The 15,594-nt window shown below is 38.7% G+C and overlaps 1 protein-coding gene and 1 pseudogene across 2 annotated transcripts; one reads left to right on the top strand and one right to left on the bottom strand.

Moving 5' to 3' along the window:
• The first annotated feature begins 641 nt into the window (after positions 1-641).
• LOC100385365 (glycine cleavage system H protein, mitochondrial pseudogene) lies at positions 642-1,169 on the top strand (annotated as a pseudogene).
• A 1,121-nt stretch (positions 1,170-2,290) lies between these two features.
• CLEC4A (C-type lectin domain family 4 member A) lies at positions 2,291-15,357 on the bottom strand. 2 transcript variants are annotated; one of them, XM_002752311.6, is made up of 6 exons: positions 15,023-15,357; positions 13,321-13,437; positions 10,290-10,388; positions 5,386-5,537; positions 3,909-4,024; positions 2,291-2,752 (listed from the first exon to the last, which is right to left on the bottom strand). In XM_002752311.6, the coding sequence occupies exons 1-6, from the start codon at positions 15,096-15,098 to the stop codon at positions 2,605-2,607; spliced, it is 708 nt and encodes a 235-aa protein (XP_002752357.1). In that variant the 5' UTR covers positions 15,099-15,357; the 3' UTR covers positions 2,291-2,604. The 2 variants fall into 2 exon arrangements, with proteins under 2 accessions (XP_002752357.1, XP_078194133.1); XM_078338007.1 differs by having other exon boundaries at positions 2,459-2,752; positions 5,386-5,462; positions 15,023-15,340.
• Positions 15,358-15,594: the final 237 nt, after the last annotated feature.

The following is a 15,594-nucleotide window of genomic DNA, read 5'->3' as shown; positions in this document are numbered from 1 at the left end:
TTTGTATTTTTAGTAGAGGCAGGGTTTCATCATGTTGGCCAGGTTGGTCTCAAACTCCTGACCTCATGATCCACTTGCCTCAGCCTCCCAAAGTGCTGGAATTACAGGCATGAGTCACTGTGTGTGGCTAAAGCCATTTCCTAATAATTAAAATGGCTAATTATTTTAACTATTTTCATTTTTATGGCTGTGTAGTATCCCATGGTATATATGTGCCACATTTTTTAAAATTCAGCCCACGGTTGATGGGCATCTAGGTTGATTCCATGTCTATGTTATTGTGAATAGTGCTACAATAAACATACGAGTGTATGTAAATTTATGATTTTAAGTGATTATTTAGTAATAATTTTAAAATAAACTCCCAGGTATATGGTCCACTAATATTTGACAAGGGTGTCAAGAATGAATACAAAATAAAAAAGGACAGTTTCCTCAATTAATAGTGTTAGAAAAACTGGATATCCACATGCAAAAGAATGAAACCAAAACCTTATCTTACACCACTCATGAAAATTAAAATGTATTAAAGACTTAAATGTAAGGCCTAAAACCATAAAATTCATAGAAAGAAAAATAGGAAAAAAAAGCCTGGGCAATGATTTTTTTTAATAGCTGTAAGAAGAAAAGCTCCTGTGAACATGGAACTGAGAGTGGCATGGAGTTTGCAGGCAGTGGTCTGAAGCCTGCATGCACCCTTGGTGCCTGCTGCACCCTGCCTGCAGAGGCTCTGGTGGCTGAGGGAAGGCGCCGTCCAAACACGTTCTGCTTTCAGTGCATAAATTCACAGAGGAATATGAATGCATAATAACAGAAAATGGTATTGGAACAGTGGAAATCAGCAATTTTGCACAGGAATCTTTGGGAGCTGTTGTTTACTGCAGTAAGCCTGAAGTTGGGACAAAATTGAACAAACAAGATGACTTTGGTGCTTTGGAAAGTATGAAAGCTACTAATGAACTCTTTACTCCTTAATCAGGAAAAGTAACTGAAATTAATGAATCCCTTGAAGAAAATCCAGAGTTGTCAACAAATCTTGTTATGAAGATGATTGGCTGATCATGTTGACACTCAATAACCCTTCAGAACTAGATGAATTACAGTTCACACCTGTAATCCCAGCACTTTGGGAGGCCAAGTGTTATGAAGATGATTGGCTGATCATGTGACACTCAGTAACCCTTCAGAACTAGATGAAGTACAGCTCATGCCTGTAATCCCAGAACTTTAGAAGGCCAAGGCTGGCACATTACCTGAGGGCAGGAATTCAAGACCAGCCTGGCCAACATGGTGAAACTCCATCGCCATTAAAATATAAAAATTAGCCGGGCATGGTGGCACATGCCCATAATCCCAGCTACTTGGGAGTCTGAGGCAGGAGAATCACTTGAACCCGGGAGGCAGAGGTTGCAGTGAGCCGAGATCATGCCACTGCACTCCAGCCGGGGCAACAGAGCAAGACTCCATCTCAAAAACAACAAAAAAAATTCTAATTATTGCAGATAAAATATGCTTCTTTTTCACAATACCCTATGATTTTTAGACTAGGCTCTAGTATTCAGAATTCATGAAATTATCTATGGTAAAATCTAGTTATTAATAGTATGTAATTCAAGGCTAACATTGTTGTCTTAAGCCTTATGTAATATTGTCACTTGCTTACATCTATATCTGGATTTGGTTCAAAATACTTAATCGTCTTTCATTGGGAGTGGAGAACTTTTTGTTGATGAATGTACAGTGTCAGATGAAGAACAACACTATCTTAATTTTGAAAGCTAGTAGATTTGCTGGTGCTAGTTTTATACAGTGAAGCAACAGCTTTGCAGCAAAATAAGAAGTCAAATATTCAACTTCATTTAAAAATAAGAAAACCAGAAACAAAAGCAGAAATAGACAAATGAGATTGCATCAAAATAAAAAGCTTCCGCATAGCAGTGGGAACAATAAAAAAATGAAAGAGCAGCCTATAGAATGGGAGAAAATATTTGCAAACTATATATCTGACAAGGGGTTAATATCCAAAACATGTAAGACGGGGTGTCCAGCCTTTTGACTTCTCTGAGCCACACTGGAAGAATTGTCTTGGGCCACACATAAAGTACACTGACATGAACAACAGCTTTGAGCTAAAAAATCTCATAATGTTTTAAGAAAGCGGTGTGGGTTTACCAAATTGATTATGATAATCATTTCATAACATATGTAAACCTAAAAAATATACAATTTTATTTGTCAATTATACATCAATATAGCAGGGATGAAGAGAAAACCAGATAGGAGGAGAAACCACATCACATAATTTTATTGGTAAATAATTCTTTAGCAACCAGGCAAAAATTGAGAGAGACTCATGTTCTCTCCATGTGTGCACAATAGGGGTCTCCAGTACAGTCTCTGGCACATGAAAAAATGCTCAGTAAATGCTCATTTTATGAAAAAGTGAGTCAATCAATGTACAGACCAATTCTCTCGTAAGTAGAATAGTTGACAGCCCACCTACATTCTATAGACCCCCTCTTACACATAAATAAGAAGAGCTTATTATCTATCCCTATAATGACAGATGCCAATCCAACCACCTGTTCATGGAGAATGTTCAGTTCATAAATGGATCTTCATCATCTCACAAACTGAACTTTGATGACCGTCACAAGAAACGTCATTCCAGCCCCAGCTTCTGGGATAACGACGAAAATTTAGCGTAACACAGCGCTCATTCCTATCATTGGGCTCACCTTGATGCCAGAATCTGAAAAGGAAAAAAAGATTTCTTCCAACAGAGCTTCGAAAGGGTTAAAGACAGGGGCGAGGAGCTAGGGATGAACTTCATGGCACTTAGGGTCAGATATGCCCAAATCCACCTTTCAGCCATTTGTCATCCAGTTTCTCCTCTATCTACATTTCTGGCATTTTCCCTGAAAACCGCCTACATCTCTCAGTGTTCTCTATCTTAGTGCTTTGAATATCCTCACAGCAGATTTTCTAGAGATTCTCTTCTATTCGTCCATCCTTATGTCCTTTTTCTATGGGTTTGTCAACCTATAGAGTGTTCTCAAATGATGAAAAGATTTCACCCTGATCCCACTTGTCAATACAGTTTTTTCCTTTTCCTTTTTTTAATGCACTGTTTTTAAAGTCTTTCTAGACTACAACTAGTAAAATATTTTGGATCTTCTACTTATCCCTGTTACCGGATAAGTAATTTAATTTCCCTGATTCTCAGTTTTTCTATCTAAAAACTGGAAACTAGAGTAATATCACTATGTATTTCACACAGTGGATATGGGATCAAAGGTGGTAATCCAGTAAACTACTTGAGTTTTTAAAGAATTACATAAATATGAGATATAAGAGTATCAGAATTTAGCATTTTTGCTTCATAAGAAATACGAAATCTTTAACCTGATTGCGTGTGGTGGCACACACTTGTCATTCCAGCAACTGAAAAGGGAGGATCACTTGAGCCAGGGAGTTCAAGGCTGCAGTAAGTCATGACTGCACGACTGCCCTCAGCCTGGGTGACAGAGTAAGACTCTGTCCCCAAAAAAAAAAAGAAATATTAAATCTTAATAATTGGTTATGGTCTTAATCAACATGGATTTTCACTATGTAGAGACAGGTAAATATACTTGTTGGTTACAAACACAGTAAGATCCCCCTTGATCTGAGAACTATTTTTGACACCACTAGGTGACCCAAACTCAATTTCCTCATATCTACAGTGGGAAAACGTATGCCTCATAGGGTTCTTGTACAAATTAAATGACATAATGAAGTTATTTAACCTAGTGCCCAAGAGCTAAAAGAAGAGTGAGCTATTCTAATTTTAGAACTGATAGCTAGAATACCCTAAGCTCTCTGCATGATCCAGGACAAAAGATTCTTTTATCTCATTCTATACTCACGTGGAACTTTCGTTGTATGGTGTCTGATCAACCCATTGCCAATGTCGCTGACCTTCTGGATCTGAGAGCCCCACAAAATAAGCAGAATTTTCTTCCAGATTCTGGAAGATGAAATTCTGAGGGGTGGAGAAAAAAGGAGTCACAGCTTGAACTGAATTCTTAATACCTTAGGCCGGGCACAGTGGCTCACGCCTGTAATCCCAGCACTTTGGGAGGCTGAGGTGGGTGGATCACGAGGTCTCTTGACCTCCCAGGTCAAGAGATCGAGATCATCCTGACCAACATGGTGAAATCCCCATCTCTACTAAAAATATAAAAATTAGCTGGGCATGCTGGTGTACCTATAGTCCCAGCTACTCGGGAAGCTGAGGCAGGAGAATTGCTTGAACCCAGGGGACAGAGGTTGCAGTAACCAGATATCACACCACTGCACTCCAGCCTGGAGCCTGGCAACAGAAAAAGACTCTGTCTCAAAAAAACAAAAAAAAACTACCTTAGAGAAATGAGAAGAAAAGGAAAGGATCAAGCAACAGCTACATGGGAGTTCTGCATAGGAATTCAGGTCTCTGGCTGAGCAGGACAGAATCAAATACATCATTTGTGACCATGATTTTCAGTACATATGGAAGCAATGCCTTTTTTTTTTTTTTTTTTTTTGAGAAAGAAGTCTCACACTCTTGCCCAGGCTGGAGTACAATGGCATGATCTCAACTTACTGCACCTGTGCCTCCCAGGCTCAAGCAATTCTCATGCCTCAGCCTCCCCAGGAGCTGAGACTACAGGTGTGTGCCACAATGCCTGGTTAATTTTTGTAGTTTTAGTAGAGGCGGGGTTTCACCATATTGGCCAAGCTGGTCTTGAACTCCCAGCCTCAAGTGATCTGCCAGCTTCAGCCTCTCAAAGTGCTGGGAGTACAGGCATGAGCCATCATGCCAAACCAGTATGGAAGCAATTTCTATGATCAAAATAAATTCTCATCTCAGGTTTGCTTCCCCTCTTTTCTTCACTAAGAGATTACATTCTTCAAAGTTATACATGAGAAAATTTTGGCAGATTCAGTCATTTTCCTTTCATAACTTCAGAGATTCTTTAATTTCATTCCTGAATGTTGTGATTCATCATTATTTAACTTTATTTATTTTCTCTACTCAATTTAATACCTCTTCTCTGCTACATAGTTAATCATGTATAAAACATTAACATGTTGAAATAACAAATTGATATTTCAGACTCAAATATTTTCATCCTTCCATTCAACCCTCATATATCTTTAATGCCACAATTTCTTTTGGGGAGGTTAGTTTTACTGAAGCAGGAAGAAGGTATGGAATATAAAGGTGTAGGAGCCCTTTCTATTTTATTGAAAGCCTTCTGCCACAGCACAAAAATCCCAAAATAACAAAAACCTCCTTCTTAGCCAAGAGAGATATACAAAGATCAGGCAGGGCTCACAGCCCCATTATCTAATAGAAAGTACCTGCTCTTCCCGAGTGTTTATCACCAGCAAGTGAGCCTCCATTCTAGCGCATTTCTTCTCACTCTCTTGCCAAGATGCTGATTCGGTAGAAATAAAGTAGCAGTTGGAACTAAACAACTTCCAGTTCTTTGGGCAACAGTTCCAGGCTGTCTCTGTATTGGGAAGAGGGACACATACTCTTCCCTAGAGTGCAATATAAATAATGCTTTTTAAAGTGTGTGGATTATTAAAATTAAGAGCCAAGGGAGACCACATAGAAACTGGAACTCCCATCTCCACTCCGACGTAACCAAGAGCTCCTGCCCCTCAGGTGTAAGGAAGCCAAGTCTACCTCAATCAGGCAGTAATGAGGAGGCAGGGCCCCTTTTCTCCTGCTGACATGGTATCTGAAAAGGCCAGCTATTGATAAAACATGTTTAAATAAGATCCAGACTCTGAGACTATAATGCAAAAATGTCCAGAGTGCAATGGAAAATAACTCATTATACTAAGAACCAGTAAGTTTTCTAATTTAGTAAAAAATAATAATCAAGACAACAAAAATGTTAGAATTATCTGAAAAAGATTTTAAAGCAGCCATTGATAAAATGCTTCAACAAGGAGATACAAACAGCCTTGAAACAAATGAAAAACTACAAAGCTTCAGCAAAGAAATATAAGATATAAAGAAAAACCAAATGGGAATTTTATAATTGAAAAATAGGATAACCAAAATAAAAAGCTCCGTGGATGGACTCAATAGCAGAATGAAGGAGATAGAGTGAATTGGAAGACAAAACAACAGAAACTATCACCTGAACAACAGAAACAAACTAAACAGAAAAGGCTGAGCTGTGGCTAACACCTGTAATCCCAGCACTTTGGGAGGCCAAAGTGGGCAGATCACCTGATATCAGGAGTTTGAGACCAACCTGGCCAACAACACACAATGGGGTGGAGGGAGCAGGCGTAGGGAGGGAGGGCATCAGGAATAATAGATAATGGATGCTGCGCTTAATGCCAGGGTGATGGGTTGATCTGTGCAGCAACCACCATGGCACACGTTTACCCATGAAACGAACCTGCACATCCTGCACATGTACCCCGGAACTTTAAATAAAAGTTGAAGAAAAAAAAAAAAAAATATATATATATATATATATATATATCCATGAGTACATGCAGATATAAATAAATGACTGGATAAATAAATAAATGGTCAAACACCATCTCTACTAAAAATATAAAAATTAGCTGGGCATGGTGGCGCACACCTGTAATCCCAGCTACTCAGGAGGCTGAGGCAAGAGAATCACTTGAACCTGGGAGGCAGAGGTTGCAGTGAGCCAAGATGCCACCACTGCAGGCCAACCTGGGTGACAGAGCAAGACTCCGTCTGAAAACACACACACACACACACACACACACACACAAAACTAGACAGAAAGAAAAATAAACAGACCCTTGTAAAGTGACCCCAAATGTGTATAGGTAGGCCAAACAAAGCTCCAAAATGTATGAAGCAAAACTGATACAACTGAAAGGACGAATTGACAAATATACAATTTTAGGTGGATACATCAACACATCTCTCTTAAAAATTGACAGAACTACACAGAAAATCAGCAAGAACACAGAAGAACTTAAAAGTATTATCAACTACCAGGATCTAATCCACATTTATAGAACATTCCACCCAACAACCAAATACCCATTCTTTGCCAGTGCCCCTGGAATATATGCTAAAACAAACCAACATATCCTGGGACATTAAATAACCTCAACAAATTTTAAATTGCCGAAATCATATAATCTTCTCCAACCACAGTGAAAACAAACCAGAAATTAATAAAAGAAAGAACACAGGAAAATCTCCACTCACTTGAAACTAAACAACATACTTCTAAATAATCCAGCAGTCAAAGGAGACGTCTAAACGGAAATTTTAAAAAATCCATTGAACTGAATGATTCAATTTTGATAATACAAATTATCAAAATTTATAGAACACTGTTCTTCAATCAAAGCAATTAGGGTTCCTCAAAGAAATATCTGATTTTAGGATAGGGACATGAAATGTACAATGTGAGTCTCAAGCATTTTGCAGTCCCAGAAAGTGAGGAAGTGCTAACCCAAAAGAAAAGTAAAAACACATTGTGGTGATATGTTAAAGGGTCACAGGAGTCAAATGAAAGAGTTTCCAATGTCCAAAGCTGGAACTACAAAATAAAGTAGGATTGAATTGTAATCCAAAATTTAAAATAAATATCCATGAGTTGGACAAATGGTGAAAAACAACACACAATGGGGTGGAGGGAGCAGGCGTAGGGAGGGAGGGCATCAGCAATAATAGATAATGGATGCTGGGCTTAATACCAGGGTGATGGGTTGATCTGTGCAGCAACCACCATGGCACACGTTTACCCATGAAACGAACCTGCACATCCTGCACATGTACCCCAGAACTTTAAATAAAAGTTGAAGAAAAAAAAAAATATATATATATATATCCATGAGTACATGCAGATATAAATAAATGACTGGATAAATAAATAAATGGAATAAAGAGACAAATATCATTTGGGCAAAATTTCAAATAAATTATATAGATACTTGTGATGGTTAATTTTATGTGTCAACTTATCTGGCACACAGTGCCGAGATATTTGGTCAAACATTCTGGATATTTCTGTGAGGATGTTTTTGGATGATATTTACATTTAAATTGCTGGACTCTGAGCAAAGCAGACTGCCCTCAATAATGTAAGTAGACTTCATTTAATCAGTTGAAGATCTGAATGGAACAAAAAGAAGACTTCTGAGCAAAAAGAAATTCAGTGGACTGCCTTTGGACTTCATCTGCAGCATTGGTTCTTCAAGGTTCTGCAGCAGATGGCCTTTGGACTCAAACTGCAACTCTTACTCCTGAGTCTCCAGCCTGCTGACCATGACTGATACCATACTCCACCCTCATGAATGGAGAGCATAACTCCCCAATCCTTAATTGTGGGCTATACCTTCCAAACAGTGTAGTATGGAAAGCAGGGGGTGGGGAGAGGGAAAGAGTAATTTTACAGTGGAGAAACTTGATAAACACTACCTTAGTCAAGTGATCAAGATCAACATCGATAGTCAATAATCATTTTTTTTTTTTGAGATGGAGTCTTGCACTTGTTGCTCAGGCTGGAGTGCAATGGTGCACTCTCAGCCCACTGTAATCTCTGCCTCTTGAGTTCAAGTGATCCTCCTGCCTCAGCCTCTTGAATGGCTGGGATTACAGGCACCCACCACCACACCCAGCTAATTTTTTGTATGTTAGTAGAGATGGGGTTTCATAATGTTGGCCAAGCTGGTCTCGAACTCCTGACCTCAGGTGATCCACCCTTCTCGGCCTCCCAAAATGCTGGGATTACAGGTGTGAGCTACCGCACCTGGCCTAGAATCATTTTGATAATACATACCCTTGATATGATGTAATGAAAATAGCATTTTACATCTGCAACCTTACTCCCAAAAACCAATAAGCCCAGTCTAATTATTAGAAAAACATCAGACAAATTCTAATGGACATTCTACAATATTCCTGACCAGTACTGCTCAAAACTGTGAAGGTCATCAAATATTAGGAAAATCTGAGAAACTACCATAGCGAATAGGAGCCTCAAGAAACATGGGAACTCAATGTAATGTGTTGTTCTGGATGAGGATCCTATTACAGAAAACAAACATTAGGTGAACACTAAGGAAATCTGAAAATTGTGCGTTTTAATTAATAATAATATACCAATATTGGTTAATTATTTGTAAAAAATACATTATATTCATGTAAAATGTTAATAATGGGGACAGCATGTGTGCAGAGCAGGGGCAAAATGAGATCTCTTTGTATTACATGCTCAATTTTTCTGTAAATATAAAATTGTTCTTAAAAATAATCTATTGGCCAGGCACGGTAGCTCACTCCTGTAATCCTAGCACTGGGAGGCTGAGGTGGGAGGAATGCTTGAAGCCAGGAGTTCAAGACCAGCCTGGGCAACATGGCAAGACCCTCTCTCTACAAAAATTCAAAAAGAAAAAAAAATAGCCAAGTGTGGTGGTGCACGCCTTTGATCCCAGCTACCGGGAGGCTGAGGTGGAGGATTACTTAGAGCCCAGGTGATCAAGGCTATTGTGAGCTATAGTCACACCACTGTATTCCAGCCTGGGCAACAGAGTGAGACCCCATCTCGAAAATAATAATAATAATCTATTAATTTAAAAAATTTAAATAATTCACATCCATAATAAAACCATCATCACATTTTCATCAAATGGTTTTAACTGATATATCAGAAAAAGAGAAAATGCATATAGAAAATTCAGAAAGAAGCAAAGGCTGAAGAAGTCTAAAAGCAATATAACCTTTTTCACAATTATGCTTCTATTTTTTTTCCATAGACAAATTAGATATATGAGTATATAGACAAATTTTACGACCAGGCACAGTGGCTCACGGCTGTAATCCCAGCACTTCAGGAGGCTGAGACAGGCAGATCGCTTGAGCTTAGGAGTTCAAAACTAGGTTGGGCAACATGGAGAAACCCCTTTTCTACAAAAATTAGCTGAGTGTAGTGGCCTGTGCTTGTAGTCTCAGCTACTCAGGAGGCTGAAGTGGGAGGATCGCTTAAGTGCAGGAGGTCAAGGCTGCAGTGAGCCAGCCATGTTTGCAGCACTGCACTCTAACCTGAGCAACAAAGTGAGACCATGTCTCAAAAAAACAATAACAAAAGAATTTTATGTCCTATATATTTGTATATTTGTAGCTTGAATTATTGTGAGACTCAACTTCTCAGTATGATCTACCTTGGAATCTTTATTGGAAATATTGACTTGGGATCCTTACATAGTATAGTCAGCAACTGAACTCTAGGCACATTAATTTTTACCTTCTGTGGTCACATTTTTTTTCACACACTCCAATGTTGTATGAACCAGGTCCTTTGTAGTCTTCTTCTCAAGAAGCTGAGAATATTTTTGAAAGAAAACTGGAAAAGAGAATAAACCATTTTTTTCCTGGTAGCATTTACTTTGCTCCTTATCGTTACTTTCTTGCATTCTTTATTGAAACGAATCCTACAAATGCCCTATTACTTGAGTAGAGGGAAAAGATTTCCCATTTTGAAACTATAGATATCTCTAGGAATAGCTAAAAGATCAGTAGTTGGAAGAGGACACAACAGTTCCATCATAATGGATCTAAAGAGATTCCACATTCTCCTTCAACAGTTAATATAAGATGTATACAAAAGCTAACTCTGGAGGTAGGGGGATGGATGGCAATAAACACTTGTATTGAAGGATGTGCACACCCTGGGACTCTGCAGCAGAGGGGAGAGGGGCAAACTAAATCTGAGGAGTTCTGGGTTACCTTAGAGAATGGAGAATTTACAAGAGGACATTATTTTCTTCCTCGTCTTTCCATTACTCTCTCCATCCCAACTGGCTCATACTTCTCAGCACACCAATGATCTCTGGCTTCTCTTAATTTAAAATGAACCCACCTCTCCCTCTAGAAACTGAACTTCTTCTCTTTTATCCCTACCTTTCATTTGTTCCTTAACCAATCGTATTCTGGGTTTTACTTCCACTGTTTCACTAAAACCATACCTGAAATGGATGTTCAGTAATATCCTAGGGTTACCTGGTTATCTTCCTATTTGTCTTCCTTAAATGCTTGACCCCAGTTACCTCCCCCCTTAGCGCTTGGGACACTACTCTTTGCTGTTTTTGTCTTACATTTCTTGCTGCTGCATCTTACATTCTTTTATAAGTTCCTTTTCCTCCATCCACCTCCTTTAAAATATAACATTTTCCAGAGTTCCATCCTTATCCCTCTTTCTCATACTAAGTTCTCTCCCTGAGTGATATCATATATTCCCATGGCATCACCTACTACCTCTATGTGAAGGACTTCCAAAGCTCAGCCCTCTCTCCCTAAATCCAGACAAATGAGTCTCCCAGTGGACATGCCCCTTTGAGGTTCTCACGGTCATATAAAACTCAACATGCCCAAAACTTAAATCATCATCTTCCAAACCCAAACCTGCTACTGATTATATCAATTCCCTGTTTAAAATTCTTCAATTTTCTCCATGACTGTGACATGGCAAAAATGGCCACAACTTTCAACATTCCCTGTATCCACACTGCTTTACAATGTGATTTTCAGCTTCTTCAATCAAGAAATTAGGTCTATCTCTCCACCACCTGGATCTGGGCTGCCTGTAAGGCTTCTTTTGGCCAACAGAATGTGCAGGAGCAACTCTGCACTAGTTCCAAGGTGAGACTTCGAAAGGCCTTGCTTACTTTCGCTCTCAATCTTAAAAGCCTGCCACTTGCCATGTGAACAAACCCAGGCTAGCCTGATGAATGATAAGAGAAATGTGGCCAAATCTCTCCTGCCATTCCAGCCAACATCCTCTTCCTCAGAAGCCAAGTTGCCTGTGACCAGTACCTGACCACATATACAGGAGTGAATTCAGCCAGGACTGGGGGAATCTCCCCACTGACACCAGACTAAATTTCTTAGCCACGGATTTATGAGCTAAATAAATAGTTGCTGTTTTAATTCACTAAGTTTTAGATCAGCTTATTAGCCAGCAAAAGATAATTGATAACCTTTAGGAGGGAAAATAATCTCAAACTCTTTATCACGATATACAGCACTCTTCATGAGCTGAGTCCTATTTATTTCTGTCGCCTACAACTTCATTTCTTAGTTCCTAACACTGTATGTTCCATCATACTTACGTTTCAGTCCAGTCGTGCATACGTATGTTTCCCCAAATTCCATGCTCTCTCATATCTCTAGGTCATTCTTGGTACGCACAGCTCTAGATGTCACCTCCTCCGGGAAGCCTACCTCAGCCTTGTGCACTTATACTTCTTAGCTGTACAACACTTAACCATACAATGTTATAACCACTGGTCCCACTGGTTCATTTGACCATTCTCTAAATTTCTTGAGACAAAGAACTGTGGCTTTCTTGACTCTCTATCTGGCACAGTGCCTGACATCCAGTAGACGGACAATGAAATGACCAAAGGAATGAATAAAGAATCTACCGACATTATACTGGTTTTTATGCCTTTTACAAATTTGGGGCCAGGCGTGGTGGCTCACACCTCGAATCCCAGCACTTTAAGAGGCTGAGGCAGGCAGATTGCTTGAACCTAGGAGTTCAGTACAAGCCCGGGAAACATGAGAAAATCCTGTCTCTACTAAAAATACCAAAAAAAACTAGCTGGGCATGGTGATGGAACACCTGTAATGCCAGCTACTTGGGAGGCTGGGGTGAGAGGATCACTTGAACTCGGGAGGTGGAGGTTTCAGTGAGCCAAGATTGCACCACTGGGCCCAGCCTGGCTGACAGAGCAGGGGGGGAAACATCCAACAAATGCTGAAAGCTGAAGATATGCAGCAATTCACCTAATTTGCTAAATTGGCTTTTAGATCCCACACAGTCTTGAGCAGAACAGAAATAATTAGAGTAAAAGTCAGTGAAGAACTCTTCCTGAAATATTTATTCCCATCTCCTTCTTGTCTACCTGGTGATCCCAAAACATAAGCATGCATTCAGATAAGAGTGGCCTGATAAATGCTACCAAGGAAATACAGATTAGTCCTCACATAGTGTCTAGTATAGAGATGATGCCACATAGATTTCACTCTACAACACAAATACATACACCCACATTAATGCTTCAGTTTCTCTAATGATGATGGATTCCAATATTTTTACAGGACAGTAACTAAATCTAGAGCAAAATGTACAATGGACTTCCAAGAATTATGTCTCCCCAGAGAAAATTTCATTTCAGATTTCTGAATAAACTCATTTTCAAATGTCAACTTTTAAAGGATACCCTCTCTTCATGTGCAGCAGATATTGTTTATGGTTCAGCTGGCATACTTACTGACAAAAGCAATAAAGAACGAGATTGCCATTAGCAGGAAAAACATCAGCAGTGAGGCACAGAGCAGCTTGGGAAACCCAGTACTACTCTTGTGAGGAGCAGTCCTTGCCTTGGAAGCTGAAGAAGAAGCCAAATTAGTTTTATCAGTAATAAATTCTGTCCTTACTTCCTCTTCTTCCTCCTCCTCTTTCTCTCCCTTTTCTTGGATGACACACAGTTACTAATGGTATGACATGAAATCATATGAGAATAGGAATAGAAAGGATATAATCATATTCATTGTAGAAACTTTAGAAAATACATAAAAGTACAAATTCCTACAATTGAGGATAACTGTTATGCCATATAAGTTATAATATATCATATTTTGGTATATTTCTAGTAAATTTTTGAATGTGTATATACATATATGCAAATTTGCCCACATCACTGACGTACCATAAATACTGATTTCTGATCTGTTATTTTCCTTGACTCTGTATCGTGAACATTTTTCATACCATTATATTTTCTTCTTTAACACTCCTTATTATGGTTGCATAGTATTTCATCGTTTATTTAAATAATAGGTTGTTTCCAACCTTAAATAATCCTATAGCAAATCTTTATAATCATCCTTCATCACATCTTTAGAATAAGGTTAGTCTTTTTAGTTACCATTTCATGGTTAGGTATCACTTTCTTAAAGTTATGATATTTTGTCAAACGATGGGGTGAAAAACTTCAGTATTATATAATATGATTACATTTTTAGTAAAATATATATGCACATTATATGTATTTGTATGTGGAAGGATATTCACTAAAATGCAAATTATGATTTTCTCTAGATGATAAGAGAATTGTAATTCAAATGTCTGTGTACCGCTAGTTAATTTTTTCATAATGAACATTAATACTTATATAATAAAGAAATTATATAAAGTTTTTAAGGGGGGAAAAAGATTCCCAACGTGCTCTCCACAGCTTCACAGAGGTATTTTAGAAAGCACAAATATAGTCCTTCCCTCATAGTTTCTTACTCTGTATACATTCTTTTCTCTCTTTTGCTCTATACTTGAGATATTACACATGACACCCAAATTACCTTGCGTCTACTCCCAAATGTAAAAGAGTCTGTCTCAGAGATGCAACATAAAATAGATTTTCTGATTTCAGAAAAAGTTTCCTGGAGCTTTAACTGACTTCCTTTGTGTAGACTTTCTAGTCTTTCATTTGCAAAGGCCTTTTGTTTCATTTTCATCCAATACTAACAAATATACCCTCACCACTGTCCACCCAAACTCTTTCCTTCTAACTGATCAAAAACCAAATCTCACCAATTCATCAGGACCCCCTGCATCTGGGTTGATAGTTTCAGAAGCTGTACTCAATCTCTTAACCCCAGCCCCACTCAGCCTCAGAAAACACAGGTGCATCAGAGCACTCCTTAGCTCAGAACTGGAGTTAATTTCTCTCACCTCTGTCTCTTATAGGAAGCAGAGTGGAGGCTAAAGAGGGTGGCAGAAAAATCTTTTCTTCCCCACAATACAAATATACACCCTGTAATGTGTATCTGTAGGCTACTTGATCTTCTGGGACTCTTGTGTTTCCCAGACATAATCAGAGAACCAGCAACTGACAACACCTATGCCTTATTCATAAACCCTCTCCTCATCCTTCATCTCATCATTCATTCTGACCCCCAGAAAATGATCTTTACCTGCAGAAGAGTCGATGCCTGAGGACTTGGATGCATCGTTGAACCTCACTTCAGCATAAGTGATTTCCGAAATCATATTGCGAAGAGGCCTGCTTTCTTCAGAAAATGTATTTCAATCTTTCTTAAAACATCTTATAAATGAGAACCAAACATGGTAGTAAGTTATCTACTTCCTTTTATTCAACTAGATGAGAGCAGAGGCACCAGATAGGCACATATCCTCAAGAGGGCTCTCATGAGAACTAAAACTCACAGTAAAAACTGAAAACCTCAGTCCACAGAAGAGCCTTTCCTCAGGACCAGTAGAGTGAGAATCACAGCCTTTAAACAACTGCAAGCAAATGTAATTAAAGTGGGAACCCAAAAGGTTGCGGAAAGAAATAGGAAGGAAAAAGAAGAGGAACCAAGCAATTAGAGAAGTCTTTCTTGAGAATCATGTTCCTCACTGGTAAAAAAAAAAAAAAAAAAAAAAAAAAAAAATACAATTTGTGTGTTTCCACATACAAATGTAACTACTTTTGACAAAAAAAAAACCTGAACAAAGACTTGCTTATGTTGCGTTCCTCTCATCA

This window comes from Callithrix jacchus, chromosome 9 (genome assembly GCF_049354715.1).
Source record: "Callithrix jacchus isolate 240 chromosome 9, calJac240_pri, whole genome shotgun sequence".
Lineage (NCBI taxonomy): Eukaryota > Metazoa > Chordata > Mammalia > Primates > Cebidae > Callithrix > Callithrix jacchus.
This window is presented reverse-complemented; position numbering and strand designations above follow the sequence as displayed.

Coding starts and splice junctions, on each gene's coding strand:
- CLEC4A (XM_002752311.6), bottom strand. CDS start 15,098: ATGATTTCGGAAATCACTTATGCTGAAGTGAGGTTCAACGATGCATCC. Junction 5,538..10,289: donor AAAAAATGTGACCACAGAAG/GTAAAAATTAAT, acceptor TTCCCAATACAG/AGACAGCCTGGAACTGTTGC. Junction 4,025..5,385: donor TAAACACTCGGGAAGAGCAG/GTACTTTCTATT, acceptor TCCACCCCTCAG/AATTTCATCTTCCAGAATCT.